This window comes from Narcine bancroftii, chromosome 4 (genome assembly GCF_036971445.1).
Source record: "Narcine bancroftii isolate sNarBan1 chromosome 4, sNarBan1.hap1, whole genome shotgun sequence".
Lineage (NCBI taxonomy): Eukaryota > Metazoa > Chordata > Chondrichthyes > Torpediniformes > Narcinidae > Narcine > Narcine bancroftii.
Window position 1 is genome coordinate 102,158,846 of NC_091472.1, and position 20,206 is coordinate 102,179,051.

The following is a 20,206-nucleotide window of genomic DNA, read 5'->3' on the forward strand; positions in this document are numbered from 1 at the left end:
TTCCAATTTAATCCTAAGAATCTCTGATAAAGTTTGGAAAAATTGTTCCCAAAATTCTTTTAGTTTTGGACATTCCCAAAGATTTTATATTTATCTCATAGTGGATCAAGATCAGAATAAAAATGAGATAGTTTCATTTTGGGAATATGTATTCAATGTACCACTTTAAATTGTATTAAACAATGATATGCACAGAATGAAATATTATTAATCAGATCAAGCATGTTATCCCAGTCTTAGTCCGGAAATGATATATTCAAATCTCACTCACATTCATTCCTGATTCCCCTCCTTGAACATATTCTGAGATCCATCAAGTTATCTTAAATAATTACTATAAATCCAAAGTAAATCAAGGTTATTGGTTTCGGGAATCCGAGGACAATTAGAAAGTTTAGACTGAGCAAAATGCCTAATTTGTAGGTTTCTAAAAAAAAAATGCCTGTTGGGAAGGTTGAATTTCACTGCTCGTTGTTCAGATGAAGCAAAATTACCTGGAATGTACAGATCCCTAAAACTTTTTATACCCAATATAACCCACTCCTTGAAACCTGAATCTAAGATAGATGGTTGAAGTTTATTCTTTATAATAGGTCAAGCAAGAGAAACATTGAGATAGCCAAAGAATTTTCAAAATTGTGTTCAAATTCTCAGCCTATGTCTTGTTATCGGGTTATCTGTCAGTTTTGAAAAGGAAAAGGGTAAAGAAGAACATTAGTTCCATTTCTACTCAAGATCGTCTGAGGTATCAAAATGTAATACATTTTGTATATTGACTTTGGAAGAGATAAGCCCCCATTCCTTTTAGTCCTTTGAAGATAGGCCTTATTTATATGGGGCTGTTTACCTTGCCATATATACTAGGAAATAATCGAAACCAACGAATTAAAATAAATTTTAGGAATGAAAATTTGTAAAGATTGAAACATACAAAAATTTAGGTAAAATTAATTTCATTAATATGTCCAATTATTGTCATACAATAGGGTGACCATCGCAACAACAACTCTTTAGTCTGATTAATTAACCCTGAAATTTTTTCTTTCAATAAGTTTTTACCACTTCTTATAATTGTGATTCCATTCAAAATCTGATGACAGAGAAGAAACTGTTTTTGTCATGTTGGGTGTTCATCCTCTGGCTCTTGTATATCCTTCCTGATGGTAGCAGTGAGAAGAATGCATGGTCTGGTTGTGAGGGTCCTTGATGATAGAGGCTGCTTTCTTGAGACACCACCTCTTAAAGATGTCCTTAATGGAGTGACGACTAATGGCCATGACAGTGCTGGTTGAGTTTGCAACCCTCTGTAATTTTTTGCTGTCCTGTGCATTGGCATCTCCATACCAGACAGTGATGTAACCAGTCAGAATGCTCTCCATGGTACATGTACAGAAATTTACAAGTCTTTGGAGACATACAAAATCTCCTCAAACTCCTAATGAAATATCACCTCTGGTGAGCCTTCTTCAAGAATGTATTGACATAATGGCCCCAGGATCGATCTTCAATTATGTTGGCACCCAGGAATTTGAAGTTCTTTACTTCTCCACTGCCAGCCCTCTTGATGAGGATTGGTATGTGTTCTGGCTTCCCCTTCCTAAAGTCCACAAACAGTTCCTTAGCTTTGCTAATGTTGAGTGCAAGGTTGTTGTTGTGACACCACTCAACAAGCTGATCTATCTCACTCCTATCTGCTTCCTCACTGCCATCTGTGATTCTGCCGACAACCATGATGTCATTGGCAAATTTGTGGGTGGCATTTGAATTGTGCTTAGCAACACAGTGATGGATGAAGAGAGAGTAAAGCAGTGTTTCCAATTTTTCTTTTTTTACTACAATCAGCTTCATTTCCTTGTGTGGAATATATTCAACTGACACTTGGACACAGCCAGACGGAGTGAATCTTTGATGTCCTCTTGACCAATGAGCTGAGTGTGCTACTTCTCTTTGATATAAGGACTGCACTTCTTTCCACTTCTGATTGCTCACCTTGCCACTGGCAAGCTCTTCTCCATAAGCCCACCCACAGAAACCCTTGCAGAGGGACATCCTGTTCCCCAATTATGGCAAGTGATGATTGCTTTCACCAACATCTTCACCTTCCAGAGCTTGTCCAATCTGTGGAAGGTGAAATCATTGGTCAGGGCAAGGGATGGTAAATGTCATTGGGCTTGCTTGGGCACTCATGCCAAACATCATTGGAGCTTACGTTTGGCCCTCACACATATACTGCCATTCTTTCTGAGTGTTACATAAATGTAGGAGAATGCATCTTTAGGATTATGTTAGAACCTGATGCACAGGAACTCCTTGTAAGTGAAACCTCGGGTAAAAGATTTAAATTATTGCTAAGATTCCCTTGAATATCGACAATTAAAGAGGGAGATGTTTATGATGAAGGAAATTGATATCGTGGGCAGGAGTGAACTGGTTTCCCTCTGGAACAGGATGGCATGATTAAAATTTGTAATTTAGTAACTCAGAGTTCTTGTTCAGAGATACTTGTGGTCTGAGGCACCAGTCTTGATGAGTTCAGTGCTTCATTTGGGTTCAAATTCCACTCCAGTTATGTACTTTAACCCTTCACACTGTATGAATAAATCTTTTTTACTGTACTGGGTGGAGCATGACAAATAAACGTATTTACACAAGGGCTAGAGGAAATTTATTTTTCCTACCACAACTAAAAATAGTGGTTTGAATTCAGTGCATTGAACATTTCAAAATTAATGTGTTTCTAAAGGCAAGAATATTAAGGCATGATCTCAATGAATAGCAAGAGACTTGAAGAACAGAATGGTTCTGGTCCCATGTTCATTGTGAAGCAACAATCACACCATAAATGAGACCTTAAACTAGAATTTCTGTTGATGTTCATTCCAAAGTCTTCTGTAGCTTTGCCAAAATAGATATGTAGAACTCAAAAAATGTGAAGTTTCAAAAGGCAAGAAGGAAAGCTCAATGTGGAAGTTCACCCTTCTGTTCCTGCAATGGTTATTACAGTTGATGCTTCTATTTTTTAAGCTTAAAAGAAGGAATGATTTCACACTTCAGGCTTTGGCATATCAAGTAATTTAACTTTCAATTATTTGAAGTTTCAATTTATTTTTGAATCAGCATTTTTTTTTTAAAAAGGCAGGATATGTTGTTACGAGCCCAAAGGACTCAAAAACTAGCAGCAACAGAAATTCACCAAGACAATGGCTACTTAAACAAAACTGATTTTATTTCTTTATACATGATAATAAAATCAAGACTTAACTTATTGCTATTAACTTAACCCCCTTCTAATTCTAAGTGCATGTGTATGTAATATTTATGTGTTCAGGAAAGTTCTTTTTCATTGTCCAATCATTCACTTCTTGCTTCTCCAAGTTCACTGTTATCAGGCAATTTTCATACTGTGCACAGAATTGAACAGATATATTCACCAGGCTCTGGTGCTTTAACTTAAGTCGTTACCACTTAGGATGGTTTTTATTGGTTTCAGAGAGATATTCATTGTTCGTTGGACACACAAACTAATCTCCTTCAATCAGCAACTGAAATGTTTTACTAAAGAAACTTTCCCCCTCTTGGGTTTTTTCAAAAGATAACCTCTTCTTCCAGGTTACCTCAAGGAATTCTTCTTTTTCCCCTATTCCAGAAGAAACACAATAACCAGCTACAACCTCTGCAATTGACTACAGAGATTTAGAATAGGCTGAACTCAGAACTCAAAACCCGCCTTGAAGCAAGTCTGCCAACTTGCAGCTTTCACACACACTGTTGCAGAATTCTGTGACAAACAATAGGCCCTTTCAAGCTACTGTGTAAAATGGGGTTAACTGGGCAATTTGCCCGGTTAGTGTCCCACACACATAGCAGCTTGAAAGGGTCCGACCCGGTCAGCGTCATCCAAATCCAATCGGGTCCCTTACCTACCTCAGAGATAGTCAGGGAACCCAGTTGAACTTAACCAGGACCTCTCCTCCGATGGTTTGAACAGTAAAATGGCTGACCCAATTACTGCTGTGATGTCAGCGTTTGCACGCTGGCATCACAGGGAAGCCCCTGTGTGAAGTGCCCGCCATGATCGGGGGGGGGAGAGGTCGATGCCGCGGGGGAGTGCCACGATTAGTAGGAGAGAGGTCGCTGCTGTAGGGGGAGAGGAGAGGGGTCGCTGCCACAGGAGGGAGAGGGTTGCTGCTCCGGGGGAGGGGAGATTGGGGGGGCCACAAACTGCTGCTGCTGCAAATGCCACTCAGTTGTGACAGCTCAACGTTCGCAGCGGTGGGACATTGCTGAGGGGGGTCACGATTGACGGGGTGGGTGTTGATTGATGGTGGGGGTCGCAACTGATGGGGAGGGTGACTGACTAGGGGTTGGTGATTGATGGGGGGCCACTTATGGCTGGTGGGGAGGCGGGGAAAGTTCCCGAGTGTGTGACGTGTGACTTACCATGTCATCGCAGGGATGGGATCCCCCTTAAATCGTTGGGTTGACAATTTAATGGGTCGATCCATCTGCAGCTTAAAAGGTGCTGGAAGCACTTTTGCCCCAGTAATCGCACTTGGGTCGCAGGAGGGCAACCCAGGTGCTACAGCTTAAAAGTGCCTAATAAATGTTTTCTCTCTGTTTGCAAAACCACGTGGCCCATCTTTGGACAACAAACTCCAACCAGACATTTAAAACTCTGGCACCAGTTTAGAAGCAAAAGAGTTTTCAGTTCTTGAGACTGTTCAAACATGCTAGTCCATTAACACCTGCTTGTAAAACTATCAGAAGTACTTCCATTCCAAAGCCAACTGTACAGACAATAACCACACCAGCAGTGCGAATATAAGACAGCTACAATTTAATAAACTAATATGTACACTAAGAGGTTTTGTCTCTCTGCAAGTCAAACCCGGAAGGCTAGACTGTAGCTCTGGACTGCTTTATATACAAGGTCACTGGGGTGACCCCTGGTGACCTAGTGGTGTAATTACATATCACCACAACAAAGTCTACCTTTTGCATATCTCTTGTATGGCAAATGAGATGTTTGTTTGTGAAATGTGACCTGATAACTAAGCCTCTTAATTTTACCCTTTTAAAATATATTTTATCACAATTTTATTAACTTATTCCATAACAATATGTATGAGCTCACAGTCCCAATCACTTACCTGATGATAATATTATATGAACAATTTTATATTTCACAGATTCACAAATATATAATTCAAGCATTAGTTCTTCATAAAAGCTGGCCACTAAATAAAAATGAATTAATTTTTGCCAAATCTCAAAAGGATATGGACTACAGCGAGAGTACAGGTAAAGTTGTTCTGTTCGTTTAATTTGAAGGAATGGACATTATGTTATAGCTGTTTTTTTTTAATTGCTTGATTACTATGGAATCCTCACAACAATAGATGAAAGCTTAATGGACACATCTCTCTGCTGTCCATGTATGATTATTTAAATTCCACCCCAAAGACCACAATTAGTTTTCTACATCAACTTCTTCTGTTTTAAGGCAGTCATTCTGACTGTGGATGATCCTTTTCCTTCCACTCAAGTACTGTGGATTTCAAGGTGGCTGGTGAGGCCAATGTGGGCCCTGCAGACACTTTAGCAGGTGGAGCAGGAGGTGTCAGAGCGTTATTAAGCACCAGCAAGCCCTGCACCCACCATGACTATGCTGATCTTCAATACTGATTAATACCAATCCCATTTTCCAGCACTTGGACCATTGCCTTCCTGAATCGGGCAGGTGAGTAGGTAGTATTCAAGGTTCCTTTTTTTGTTGTGTAATATTTCACAAAATTGCCTTTAGTCAGCTGTAAGGCAAAGATTCACCATCAGCAGAAATTGCCTGATGCCCTTTATAGTCAGAAAAAGAGAAGCAAAGGAGAGTCCCTTCAGAGACACTGAATGTTCATGGATTTGGCTTCTAAGTTCCCGCAGTCTCTGCAGCCAAACAGACTTCAGTCCAAACCATTAGCAACCTGAGCTCCAGATCCAAACCTCCAACACTATCAGGAAGCCTTCAGCACCCTGTTCATCCCAGTTCCAATACATGGCACCCCTTCAGCAAATCTCGAGCCAGTCCCGAGCAGTCTGCAACCTGGTGTGAGTCCTTTGATTTCTCCCCTTGAGTCACTAACAGTCCACCGTCTATGTGTTCTTCAGCCATAGATCCCCTCATCCATGGTCACTGACCTGTCGGGTCACCTCCTCCTTCTCAAAAGGTGGGTGGTCTCCCTATTACTGGTGCACTGCTCTAGTCCTCTGCTTTCCCAGAGTCTGAAACCCCTTGAGGTCGCTGGCTTTCGCAGGGGCCGCAATCTTGTGCCCAGACCCGCGGTCGCAGGATTTTAAAAAGAAACACCATCAGCTCATTTAACAGGCTGTTTAGAGCTTGTATGGAGGTGTCGGTAATTGAACTAGGCAGTGAAACCAATCAGAGGAGCACTGTGTCTCCACTCCCTGCTCTTCCCAGGTCCACACCAGTGGCAATGCTGGCGTTACAGCAGATCCAGCAGTGCCGCCATTTTTTTTATTGGACACGGTTACTGCCTCGTGCTCTTTACACTGGTCTTCTGTGTGCTTCCAAGAAGTGAACGAGATTTTGAACACCATCTTGAATTTTGAAGGCAAATATTATTGATCAGTAAACTAAAAGGAGAATATGAATGAGAGAATTCTCTCCTGGTTCTATAGACATAAAGAAGTTTCTCTCCGAGAGTGGTGAACCTGTGGAATTCTCCGCTTAAGGAGGCAGTAGAAGCTGTCTCATTGAATATATTTAGGTCACAAACAGATAGATTGTTGAATAGTAGGGAAGTTAAAGGTTACAGGGAACAGGCAGATTAGTGGAGCCATTATCTTATTGAATGGCGGAGCAGACTTGCTGGCCTATCTTTGCTATTAATTCTGATCCCCAGCGCCTACTCTCTGTAAATGCAAATTCAGCCAAACCTCTCCGCTTTATCTGCTTTGAGTCCTGTTTAATGCTTTTCTCAGCAGGCGAAGGCTTTCATCCAGGTACCAAGATGGTGGCACAGAGGGGCAGCAGGTAGTGTAGCTGTTTCACAGCTTGGGTGTAACAAGTTCAATGCTGAGCTCCAGTGCTGTCTGTGTAGAGTTTGCACATTCTTCCTGGATCTCACAGGGCTTTCACTTGGCTGCTCCAGTTTCCTCCTTCATCCCATAAGTGGACAGATAGTTAGGTTAATCATTATGACGATTTGTCTATCAATAAGGTATATTGTAGGAGGGATCAGCTGATGAGAATGAGCTTGTGAAAGAGAATAGGTCACAGGGAAATAAGAGAATGAGATTGCTCTAAGAGGCAACATGAACTCAATAGACCAAATGACCTCTGATGTTAGAAGGAAATATTTCTTAAAAATCAAGTATCCTTTCTTTTATGACCTCCTCAAGCCCTGAACTCCCTGAGCAATCTGCTATTCTCCAGTTGTACAATTCCACCATTGACAACTACACAATCTATCTAAATCCTGAGCTTTGGAATTCTCTTTTTAAACCTTTCCACTCCTCTAATTCAAAGCAATCCTTCCTTTAACCAATATGTCTGTCATATTTCTGACTGACTCGTCTCATTGTAGTGCCCCAGGCAGCCATCTTCTCTGACTGAACTTCAATAGAATTTTTCAGAATATCTTGATTTTTTACATCTGATGTGAAGGGAGATTTGTCAGTGAAAAGCACTTGTTTTACATTCCTGCTGACTGATTACATGTACAGGCTGTGAAAAAGAATATAATTGGAACATATCCATCCATTCTTTAATATGGTGATCTACAATTGCAACAACTTGAAGGGAAAGCCTTGGAGTAATAAAGTAACCCACTGAAGAAGGAAACAAGTGATTTATTTTAATATACCAGAATAACAGAGAACAAGGGGAATTCTAATGAGCCACTATCACCATATTTACCCGAAACTCCAGTAATTCACTCTGCTGCTAAAATTAGTGCCCTCAACTTTTTCCTTCATGTTCACACCCTTGTCCCTTGACCAGCACTCCAACCCCCACCCCCCGTCACCCCTCCCCCCCATTCACTTGGCCAGCTGCAGGAAAGCTGTTATTAAGCTTGTAAAGGTGCAGAAAAGATTAACATAGATGTTACCAGGACTGATGAGTTTGAGTTACAAGGAAGGCTGATTTTTCTCTCTGGAGCATCTGGCTGAGGGTCAATAAAATCATTAAAAGGCATTGATAAGGTAAAGAGTCAAAATATGTTCCCCATAACCTTAAGACCATAAGACATGGGACCAGAAATAGCCTATTCAGCCCATAGAGTCTGCCATGCCATTCAATCATGAGCTGATCCATTTTCCCACTCACCCCCACTGCCCAGCCTTCTCCCCGTAACCTTTGATGCCCTGGCTAATCAACAACCACTCATCTCTGCTTTAAGTACACCCAATGACCTGGCTTCCATAACTGCCTGTGATATCAAATTCCACAGATTCATCACCTTCTAGCTAAATTATTTCCTCCGCATCTCTAATATAAGTGAATCCTGAAGTTGTGCCCCCTTGTCCTAGATTCCCCCACCATGGGAAGCAACCTTTCCACATCTACCCTGTCCAGAATCAGAATTTATTGTCATGACGAGCCATAAAATTTGGTGTTTTGTGGCAGCATCATAGAGCAAACATTCATATTAAAAACCATTTTACAACAATAAATATAAAAATAATAGTGCACAAAAAGTAAGGCAGTGTCTGGTTAATTGATTATTCAGGAATCTGATGGTAGTGGGGAGAAGCTGTTGTGCCGCTGAGTGCTCATCTTTAGGTTCCTGTACCTTTTTCCCGGTGGTAGCAGAGTGAAGAGGATGTGGTGGTCTTTGAAGATAGAGGCTGCTTTTTTAAGACCGCCTCATGTAGATGTCCTCGATGGAGTGGTCTGGTGCCTGTGAATTCGCAGGCCGAATTAACTTCATCCTGAAGTCCACAATCATCTCCTTGGTTTTGCTAATGTTGAGCTCAAGGTTGTTGGTGTGACATCAGTCTTTAACATTCAAAATATTTAATCGATATCACCCCACCCTCATACTCCTAAATTCCAATGAGTACAGGCCAAGAACCATCAAACTTTCCTCATTTGATAACCCTCCTCTGAATCCACTCTAATGTCAGTATATCCTTTCTTAAATGAAGACCCCAAAACTCTTCACAGTACTCCAAGTGAGCTCTCATCAGTTCCTTATAAAGCTTCAACATCATATCCCTGCTCTTATTTTCTATTTCTCTTGAAAGGTATGCCAGCATTGCATTTGCCTTCTTCACCACCAACTCAACCTTCAAGTTTACATGAGGACTCCCAGGTCCCTGTGAATCTGGAAACTTAATTTTTTTCCCCCATTTAAAAAATAGTTTTCCTGTTTATTTCCTCTATCAAAGTACATGACCATACAATTTCTGATATTGTATTTCATTGGCCTCTCCTCTGCCCATTCCCCTAATTTGTTTAATTCCTTCTGCAGCCTCTCTGTTTCCTCCACACTACCTGCTCCTTCACCTACCTTTGTATCATCTGCAAATTTGGAGACAAATCCAAATACACAACATCAACTGTATCTCCTTTATTTACCCTGTTTGTCAAGCAAGATTTTCCCTTAACGAAACCATGCTGGCTTTGACCTTTTTTGTCATTTGCCTCCAAGTACTCCATAACCTCATCTTTGATAATTATAATCAACTCCATCATCTTCCCAACCACTGATGTCAGGCTAACCGGTCTATACTTTCCTTTTTGCTGCCTCCCTCTCTTCTCAAATAGTGGTGTGACATAACAGGAGGATCTAAAAGTAGATTAAGAGAGGGGAAAGTAGATTGAGATGAGAGAGCAAAGATTTAAGATATAGAAGGGGGACATTTTTTACATAGATAGTAGTGTGCATGTAGAATGAGCTACCAGAGGAAGAGGATGAGATGGGACAGTTGCAACATTTAAAATGTTGAGGCAGGTTCATGGATAAGTAAGGTGCAGAGGAATGTGGGCCAAACACAGGCAAATGGGACAAGCTTGGAGAGAAAGCCTGGTCGGCATGGACAAACTGGGCCAAATGACATGTTTCTGTGCTGTAAAACTCTCTGACTCTGATCCAAATCCCAGGAACTCAACTTCCTTCACAATATATCACCCTTTCAGAGAGTTCCTCGCTCAATTCCAAATTCTTTCTCATTCCTTGTTGTGGACAATAAAATAGGAGCAGCTCTGAGAGACTTTCCCAATCATAGTCTTCATGAAGCTAATAAAACTCTCCTACTCCTTCCCTGTTTGAAGGGATTGTGTCTGTCTATGAGTAATTAAATAGATTGGCTTAATACAGACATTGATCTTTCATATTAAAAGATGCCTCTGTTATTTCATTAATATATTTTGTTCAAAGATTTGATCTGTTCTGAATGATTCTGTGTTTGGGGATATTCATTTTACAACAACTTATTCTGGGGCTTTCTTTAACTTAAGGGGTTGAACCATTTTTTTAAATGTTTACAAGGAAATGTGAATGAATAATGTAGTTTTATTTGTGGAATACTTCTGAGACTCTGCTCTGGTGAAGTATGCTGTGGAACCAATAATGAAGAAGAGACTCCATTTTTTTCCACCCTGGTCTAGTCCAGTTCACCTCCTCCACCACCTTCCTCCGCCTGGCAGAACTTGTTCTCACACTCAATAACTTCTTTGACTCATCCCACTTTCTCTAAGACAAAGGAGTGGTCATGGGTAGCTGCATGGATCCCAACTATGCCTGTCTTTGGCTACGAGGACCAATCCATACTACAAGCTTACACAGGCAGGACACCTCAACTCTTCCTCTGTTATATTGATGACTACGTTGGTGCTGCCTCATAATCCCATGATGAGCTCATCAACTTTGCTGCCAACTTACACCCTGGCCTCAAATTCATTGGTCCACACTTTCCCTTTCTCAGTCTATCTCCATCTCGAACGACAAACTTTCTGTCAACATTTTCTATAAGCTCACCATCTCCCACAGTTTGCACCTCTTCACAACCCTGACCCAGTAAGGAGTCTATTCCCTTCATCTCAATTCCTCTGTCTTCATTGCATCTGCTCCCAGGAATGAGATCTTCCACTCCAGATTATCTGAGATGTCCTCCTTCTTCAAAAACCAAAGTTTCCATTCGACCACCATTAACTCAGCCCTCACCCGCATATCCTCTATTTCCCATACATCGGTCCTGCCCCTCCTACCCAAGACTTAGCAAACAGGATTCTACTTGTCCTCATCAGCCTCTGCACCCAACATATTTCCACCACCTATGTTAGACACATTTTGTCCTCTCCTCCCCTCTCTGCCTTCTGCAGGAACTGCTCCCACCGTGACTCCCTCGTCCACTCATCCCTTCCCTTAATCGCCCCGTGGTAACTGCCTCTTTGACTTCAGGAAATGCTACACTTACACCCACACCTTCTCCCTCACCACCATTCAGGGCCCTAAACAGTCCTTCCAATAGATGCAACACTTTACTTGTGAATCTGCAGGAGTCATCTACTGCACCCGATCCTCCCATCATAGCCTCCTCTACATTGCGGAGACTAGACACAGACTGGGAGATTATTTCTTTGTGCACCTTTGCTCTGTCTGCTGCAATAGTGGGGATTTCCCAGTGTTCAATCATTTCAATTCTGAGCCAGACACTCATACCAATATGTCTGTCCATGGGCTCGTGCACTGCCAAACTGAGACCACCCACAAATTTGGGGAACAACACGTAATATTCTCTCTGGGCACTCTCCAACCAGATGGCATCATCGACTTCTCCATTTTCTTTATGTCTGTCTCTCTCTTGCTCCAATCCCTCTGTCACCTTTCCTCCAGGTCCAAATCCTCTTCTGTCTCCATTCAGATAGCTATCCCCTCCCCCACCCTTCCCTTCTCTTCTGCCTATAACCACCCATGACCCCTTCCCCCCACCATTTATTCAGGTGCATGGCTGATTTATGCTCATACCTTAATGAAGAGCACAGGTCCAAAAGGTTGCTTACCTATCTTTTGTACACAAGGAAAGCTAAGTGACTTGCTGAGTTTCTCCAGTACTTTGTGCATTGAATTACAGTCACAACTTCTGCAGACTTTCTTGTTTTACTCAAGTTAATTCATATTTTGTGCAATAGACTGGTGTTGGTAAATAATCTTACCTTCTGGGGAAGAATAAACATCATATATAGGATTTGATATGAAGTTTCAGAAGTATTAGCTGAAACAGAGGTTGATAGTAACAAGGTTAAAGGGAACAGCTTAAAATTGGACCAAAAGATTAATGAACTTGAGGAAATGTGTGTGTTTTTTAAAACAATCAGAGAAGCAATTGAAACTGAGAATAAACTTGAATAAGAGTAAAGCAGTTGGAAATATATTGTAAATAGGTTTGAATATTTTCACAAATAAACAAAAGAAAGATATTGATGAAAACCAATGTGGACTTGTTAGGAGGCATAGAATAAGAAATTTGAACATAAACTAAACTGATATTTTGTTTCAGTCCCCAACCTGGATAACACAAAGGCACAGAAAAGTGCAGGAAACCTTTATAGGTGGGGGAAGAGGGTGGGCAATGACACAGGAATACATGTATATGAGATTGTGAACTGCCATTGTTGGCAGGTCGTGGCATAAGATTACAAGCCTGTGTGAAAAATTATAAATAAAATATTCAAAAAAAAGTACAGGAAACCCAGAAACCAGTGATAGTCACGAACTTAATATAAGCAAAGAAGAGCCACAACTATTCATGGAACTAAGTTGTAAACTCACTGAACCTTGCACAATTTTAAGAGGTGGCTGCAAAGATTGTGACTGATTGATCTGCTTTTCTAAAATTATCCAGATTCTAAGACAGTCACAGTAAATTGGAAGGCAGCAAATATAAACTTGGAGAAAAGAAAGAGAAAAGGTGGAGAAAAATTATCAAACAATGAGATGAACAATCATGGTGAAAATGTTGAAGTGTATTTTTACAAACATGGCAATGGCTCTTTGATAATTGCAGTAGGCTTAGACAGAGTAGCAAGGTGTTACACAAAAGTAGTGCAGTAAAATCAACGTACAGTAAAAAACCTCAAGCAACCAGCAAAAAAATCAAGGAAAATAAATAAAACATTTGAAATAAATAGTAATAAATAAATGTTTTAAATAAAAGTTTAAAATTGTAAAACTGATGTTCTCTGAAATAACACATGAACCTTTGGTGAAGCTGAGAGCAAATAATCAGCCAGCAGAGTGCCTTAGTTGTGGTTTTACTGGTAGCAGCTGTTTAAATAAAGTTGTGTTTGAATAAAATGGTACCGTCCATGATTAAGAGCTGGTTGATGCCATTTGCTGTCTGCTTAGTAAGTCTTAGTAAGATGCTCGCTCCCTGCTTAGGAAGAGTCTTCATCTTTCTTTCTTTTTCACTGTTTATTGAGTTGTATCAAACATATATCAAACATATAAATGAGGAAAGTTACATGAAAGTTACATTACATTCAAGGGTGTAAGAAAAAGAACATATTAGTATTTAAAATATATATATTAACCATAAATTTCTTCTCCTCTTGTAAAACCAAAAGAAAAAAGAGAGAAAAAAATTAATTTTGATGCAGTTTTTATCTTTATTTGTATATTATTCAGTATATTGTTAAGGCTTTCTCTAGCAATTAGCATAAGGCTGTTATAACTGCCAACGACCGTGGTTTGAATTTAAATTTTGTATGTGACAGGAATTTCCTGATTAAAGTGAACTTTACATAATTAAGGACTACAATACTGATGTTTTTCAAATTACGTTTTTCTTTCTTTTGTCTCTTAAACTGTTTATTCTTATTGCAGGTGTATTAGTTAGACCTTGTAAGAGTAAGTATCAAGCAACCGGAAAATTTGCATATCCAGCATCTCCCAATCCTCATAGGTGCTGGATACCACAACTGTAATCGTGAGAAAGGGATTAACCTTGTAGCATAGTTTGATGATTGTGAAGATGGCAATGTTTGTATTGCCCTTGGTAAATGAGACATATTCCCCTTTTACACAGCCTTTAAAAGACGGGAATTAACCGCCTTTAAACCGCTTCACTTACCTGTGTGAATGCAATGAATGCTGGATGGTGGGGGGGGGGGTAATTTTCATCCCATGTATTACCCACCAAGGTAGGTAGTATCAGAGCCAAGTTACCAGTGTTATGAGTTCATTGAACCCCATATATCAGCAGCAATAGAAATACACAAAGCAATGGTTCCTTAAACAAAATTAGTTCAATTCTCTGAGTATAGAACAACAAGATCAACACTTATCAACATTGTTATTTACACAATTCCCCTTTCCCACCCCCCACCCCCAACCTAATCTAAGTGCAAGTGTGTGTAGTGTGTTTTCAATAAAGTTCTTTTTACTGGCCAATCTTCCACTATCCACATTTCCAATGCTACAGTTTCCAGTAATCTTCAATCTGTGCACAGAATCAAACAGTCATTACATTCAAGCAAACTTCAGTGTTTTACTGAGAATTACCAGGCAGGAAAGTTGTGGAGGGTTACAGTGAGATGGTTGTTGCTTGTTGGACACCCCAAACAGGAGTGCCTTCCAGAAGGAACTTGTCTTCTTTCCAGGTTCTTCTCACAGAGTTCTTCTCTTCACCACTCCAGGGAGACTAGCCACCACTCTATGTACAGAGAGAGTACATTCAGGCTACCACTATTAGAACTCTGCCCAGCAGGCTCCTCTTCTGTCCAACCTTTTCTCAGACTGCCTGCTGCTAACTGCCTTCTCTCTCATTCTCTGTCCCTCCCCTCCTGGTGTTCCAGGCTCTGGTTTTTTTGGGTTTCACTTTGCAAATGTTGCAGTTTCCAGGCTTTTCTTGCAAATGTTGCTAAAGCCCAGAACCTTCTGTTTGCACCTGCCCTTGGAACTTTGCAAGGCTGTGTCTGTGAAATGCATGCAACCTAACAGCTATCCTGATTCTAATTCCCTCTTATAAGCATATAATTAATTAACCCATGTCACACCGGGTTGCTATGTAAAAGGTTGGACTGATCCGGCTTTTCTTGGGTCAGTGTGAATGACCTGACCTGACTTCAATCACGGGTCATTCACACACCAATTAAGTGGGATCTCTGTATAAAAGGGGTATAAGAGTTGGCTAGGTGGGAAAGGGAGCCATGGCAGGAACCAGGAAGCATGGTAAAGTAACTGCCCAAAGCTCTCATCACATTGAAATAATCTGCTGCCATGTACTTGGACAACCAAGGGCTGGAGGGCAGGGCATCGGCTGGCATTTACACCTTTGTTGTAAATTTCCTTTTTTTCTTTGTTTTTACCCTGGGATATGGGGTAACAGATTGAAAAACTAATGGTCTTTTTGCAGAGGCTCAATGTGCCATCTGGGCAATGCTGCTGTGCACTTTTTTATTGGCCTGATGCAGGGGCTTAATTCTTCCTTCTCCCCATTCACCCCACAGACATCACTCAACCCGCTGAGTTCTTCCAGTTGCTTGTTTTTTTTTGCTTCAGATTCCAGTACAGTATCTGCTTTCTCCTGTCTTATACTTGTTATTCTTGTGTTAACTTCTAGTGCCATCTAGTGTACAATTTAGCATATCCATGGGGTTAATTATTAGGCATTGCATTGGCCACTGAACCAGCACTTTTGATCCAACAGAGCTGTCTTGTGTTAGGAAGCAAGGGAGAGGAGGATTAGACTCACTACTGATTAGGGAGGGGAGGTGGATCAGACTCGCTGCTGATTGAGGAAGGGAGGTGGATCGCTGCTGATTGGGGAGGGGAGGTGAATCACTACTGATTGGGGAGGGGAGGTGGATCAGACTCGCTGCTGATTGGGGAGGGGAGGTGAATCACTACTGATTGGGGAGGGGAGGTGGATCAGACTCGCTGCTGATTGGGGAGGGGAGGTGGATCACTACTGATTGGGGAGAGGAGATAGATCAGACTGTGCTGATTGGGGAGCGGAAATAGATCAGACACATTTATTGGGGAGGAGAGAAAGTATTGGATGCTCTTATGATCAAGGGTTGATAGAGAGTCTGTTTTATGTCAAGGAACCTGGTGCACAGTTGAGCTGCAGATTTTGACACTAACAGGGGCCAGCGATGGTGGGTGTCAATGGAGCTCAGTTTGAGGACAGTTCTGAGATTTGGAGTGTGGACTAATGTTGGAAGAATTGTTTCAGTGGATGGATGGCCTGTGGATTTAGATCCCTTACCACAAGACCAGCTGGATTGTTACTATTGGATTACCATTATGTTTCCGAGTGTCCTGCGCCAATGAGAGCAGAGAATGACATCATCATACATCTAATGTCAAACTACATGAAGATTTTCTCACAATGCCTGTTCAAAATTTGCAGTTGCCATGATTTCACAAAGTAAGTAAAATCTTACAGCTTGGCCAGAGGCATTTTGCCTCATTGACTCCACTCAAAAGCAATCCAGGTCATTTGCACTCCCCCATCCTCTCCTCAAAACCTTGAATTTTGCTTTGCATTGAAGAGTTTACCTCATTCTCCTTTAAACGTCATAATCAACTCTGCCTGCATTTCTTATCTTGCCTGTGTTCCAGATCTTCACCACTTGCTGTGTAAAAATGTTTCTCTTTGTGTCACTCTTGCATCTTGTGTCAATCACTCAAATTCCACCTCTTCTAATTCTTTACCCCTCCATCAATAGGAGCAGTCTATCTCCATTTACTCTGTCTATAACACTTCATGATTTTAAATACCTTACAAGGTCCACTCTCAAATTCTTCTATAACCATATAACCACTTACAGCACAGAACAGGCCAGTTCGGCCCTACTAGTCCATGCCGTAGCAAATCGCCACCCTCCTAGTCCCACTGACCAGCACCCGGTCCATACCCCTCTAGTCCCCTCCTATCCATGTAACGATCCAGTCTTTCCTTAAATGTAACCAATGATCCCGCCTCGACCACGTCTGCCGGAAGCTCATTCCACATCCCCACCACCCTTTGCGTAAAGAAATTTCCCCTCATGTTCCCCTTATAATTTTCCCCCTTCAATCTTAAACCATGTCCTCTAGTTTGAATCTCCCCCTTTCTTAATTGAAAAAGCCTATCCACATTTACTCTGTCTGTCCCTTTTAAAATCTTAAACACCTCTATCAAGTCCCCTCTCAATCTTCTACGCTCCAGAGAAAAAAGCCCCAGTCTGCACAACCTTTCCCTGTAACTCACCCTGAAATCCTGTCAACATTCTCGTGAACCTTCTCTGCACTCTCTCTATTTTGTTTATATCTTTCCTATAATTTGGTGACCAAAACTGTACACAGTACTCCAAATTTGGCCTCACCAATGCCTTGTACAATTTCATCATAACCTCCCTACTCTTGAATTCAATACTCCGATTTATGAAAGCCAACATTCCAAATGCCTTCTTCACCACACCATCTACCTGAGTATCAGCCTTGAGGGTACTATTTACCATAACTCCTAAATCCCTTTGTTGCTCTGCACTCCTCAATTGTCTACCATTCAATGTATATGACCTATTTAAATTTGCCTTTCCAAAATGTAGCACCTCACATTTATCTGTATTAAATTCCATCAGCCATTTCTCAGCCCACACCTCCAGCCTTCCTAAATCACTTTTTAATCTACAGTAATCTACCTCACTGTCCACAACACCACCAATCTTTGTGTCGTCCACAAACTTGCTTATCCAATTCTCCACCCTACATCCAGATCGTTAATATATATAACAAATAATAGTGGGCCCAGGACCGTACCCTGAGGAACTCCACTAGTCACCGGCCTCCAATTGGACAAACAATTTTCTACCACTACTCTCTGACACCTCCCATCCAACCACTGCTGAATCCATTTCACTACCTCCTTATTTATACCAATGCCTCCAACTTTTTTCCTAACCTCCTGTGGGGAACTTTGTCAAAAGCTTTACTAAAGTCCAAATAGACAACATCCACAGCTTTCCCTTCATCAACCTTTTTTGTAACCCCCTCGAAGAACTCAATCAGGTTTGTCAAGCATGATCTACCCCTGACAAAACCATGATGATTACTCCCTATCAATCCCTGTACCTCCAAAAATTTGTAAATAGCATCCCTCAGAACACTTTCCATCAACTTGCCCACCACAGATGTCAGACTTACAGGCCTATAATTCCCAGGTTTGCATTTGGACCCTTTCTTAAACAGAGGAACCACATTGCGCCACCCTCCAATCCTTTGGTACCACCCCTGTGGCCAGTGACATCCTAAATATCTCTGTTAATGGCCCCACTAACTGTCCACTAGCCTCCCTGAGTGTCCTAGGGAATATTTTGTCCGGTCTGGGAGATTTATCCACCTTTATCTTTTTTAACACAGCCATCACTACCTCCTCGGTTATCCTTATATGCAGAGTTGTTCCACAACAACAGTCCAATTTCTCTGGTTGCTAAAGCTCCAAAAAGGTCTGAAATCTTTGACCCAGATATTGTCATAGACACAAAGTTCATTTGAATTAAGTTGACTTTTCATAGGAAAGAACTGGGAAATCCAGTGTGATGTTAGGCCTACAGAAAAAGGGGTGGGGATTAGTTGATAACACACACATGGAGAGGCTGGGGGATCCTTGTTTTTAATTTTATTTAATTGCATCATTACAGGAAAATAATGAATAAAACGTTAATCAAATATCCAAAGCCAATGATACAAAAAAATACTTTTATATATTTTCTCCCCACCCAAATATAAGAAAAGAAAGAAACACCTACCATTTAATATATAATTATATTAGCATAGACAATCATTAATTGTTATTAAAGATTACTAATTAAGATGAGTGGATAAGATAGAAGAGGTGGACAGAAAATTATCTATAAAATCCATATATGGTTTCCAAATACTATAAAAATGTTCAACTCGATTCCTTAAATTATATGTGATTTTTTTTCAAAGGTATACAATTTTGCATCTCATTATGCCATCTACTTAATAACACTTCTCTATCATCTTTCCATGATACATTTCTTTGCAGTTTCTATTGCAATACTTAAACATTTTTCTTGGTATTTGTCCAATTTCAATTTTATATTGTTTTCATAAATATCTCCAAGTAAAAATATTCTTGGATCCTTTGGTATTGTTATCTTCAAAATTTGCCCTAATAATAAACTCAGTTCATTCCAAAACCTTTCCACTTTTTCACATGATCACACTGAATGCAAAAAAGTCCCTATTTCTTTTGCAGACTGGGGGGATCCTTGATGATAACATTGAATTGCATGGATTCTTTCAATACCTTATAGGACCTCATGAAAACCTCATGCACATGAAACTGGTGTGGTGAATGTTGTAATGTGGTAAATCTTTGTTGTCAATTGCTCCACAGCAAGGTCCCACTAGCAGTAAGTGGACATTGACCATATAAAATGTTGTAGTGGCTATATGTGTTGTCTAAAACACTGGGGAGAATCACTCATTCTTAAAAACAGGATCCTTGACATCCATCTGAGAGACAGGCAGGGTCTCATTTTTACAGCTTATTCTAAAATCAGTGCCTTAGTGCTGTACTGAACTGAATTTTGCCTTGGCACTCAGGAGTGAAGAATTCCACAGTAATGATAACCGTGGCTGCTGGCTGAGGCACTGTGAGTTTCCTATTTTAACCTTTCGGCACCATCGGGTGTGACTTCTGACACTTTCACAGACTGGTACAACAACCTAAGGTTTTCCAACAAACAATAGGAAACTATAGTTGTGTTCACGTAGAGAACGTGCAGGACTTGGATTCTTGAAGGTGATGCTGATAGCTTGCTTTATTTTTTAAACATTTTGTGCTAACTTCCGTATTTAGAGACAAATTATTTTCTGAATGTGGAGGCTCAATATAGCCTTCCTGCAATCTTTACCCCAGCACCTACCTCCCTTATTGAAGGTACAGCCATCAGAGTCTTTGTTGGGTTGAGTGCATGGACTTGAACTGAATAAGTCCAATGTTTATTTTCACATGTATAATTACCAGGTAGAGATACTCTGAAATACTTACTTGCCTCAACCAAACCATAAAGAAGATACACCAATTACAATCGTTAAAATTTAAATGACCACAAAGGCAAGACAGGAAAAGAGTTATGTAATAAATATCAAAGTATAGATGAATAAGTAATTACAGTTAGTGAAAGGAAAATAAGTGACGTTTCTGTCCTTGTAGTCCTGGGATA

The 20,206-nt window shown here is 40.7% G+C and overlaps 1 protein-coding gene across 6 annotated transcripts in view; it reads left to right on the forward strand.

The window, feature by feature from the left end:
* adgb (androglobin) overlaps positions 1–20,206 on the forward strand; it is a 308,223-nt gene that overhangs the window by 263,550 nt on the left and 24,467 nt on the right. For 5 of the 6 annotated variants that reach the window (XM_069932240.1, XM_069932242.1, XM_069932241.1 and 2 more), the window contains one exon: positions 5,190–5,301. In XM_069932240.1, the coding sequence (XP_069788341.1) occupies positions 5,190–5,301 (112 nt within the window). Of the gene's footprint in view, positions 1–5,189; positions 5,302–13,844; positions 13,869–19,583; positions 19,634–20,206 lie in introns of all 6 variants that reach the window. The other variant, XM_069932245.1, reaches the window with a different exon arrangement.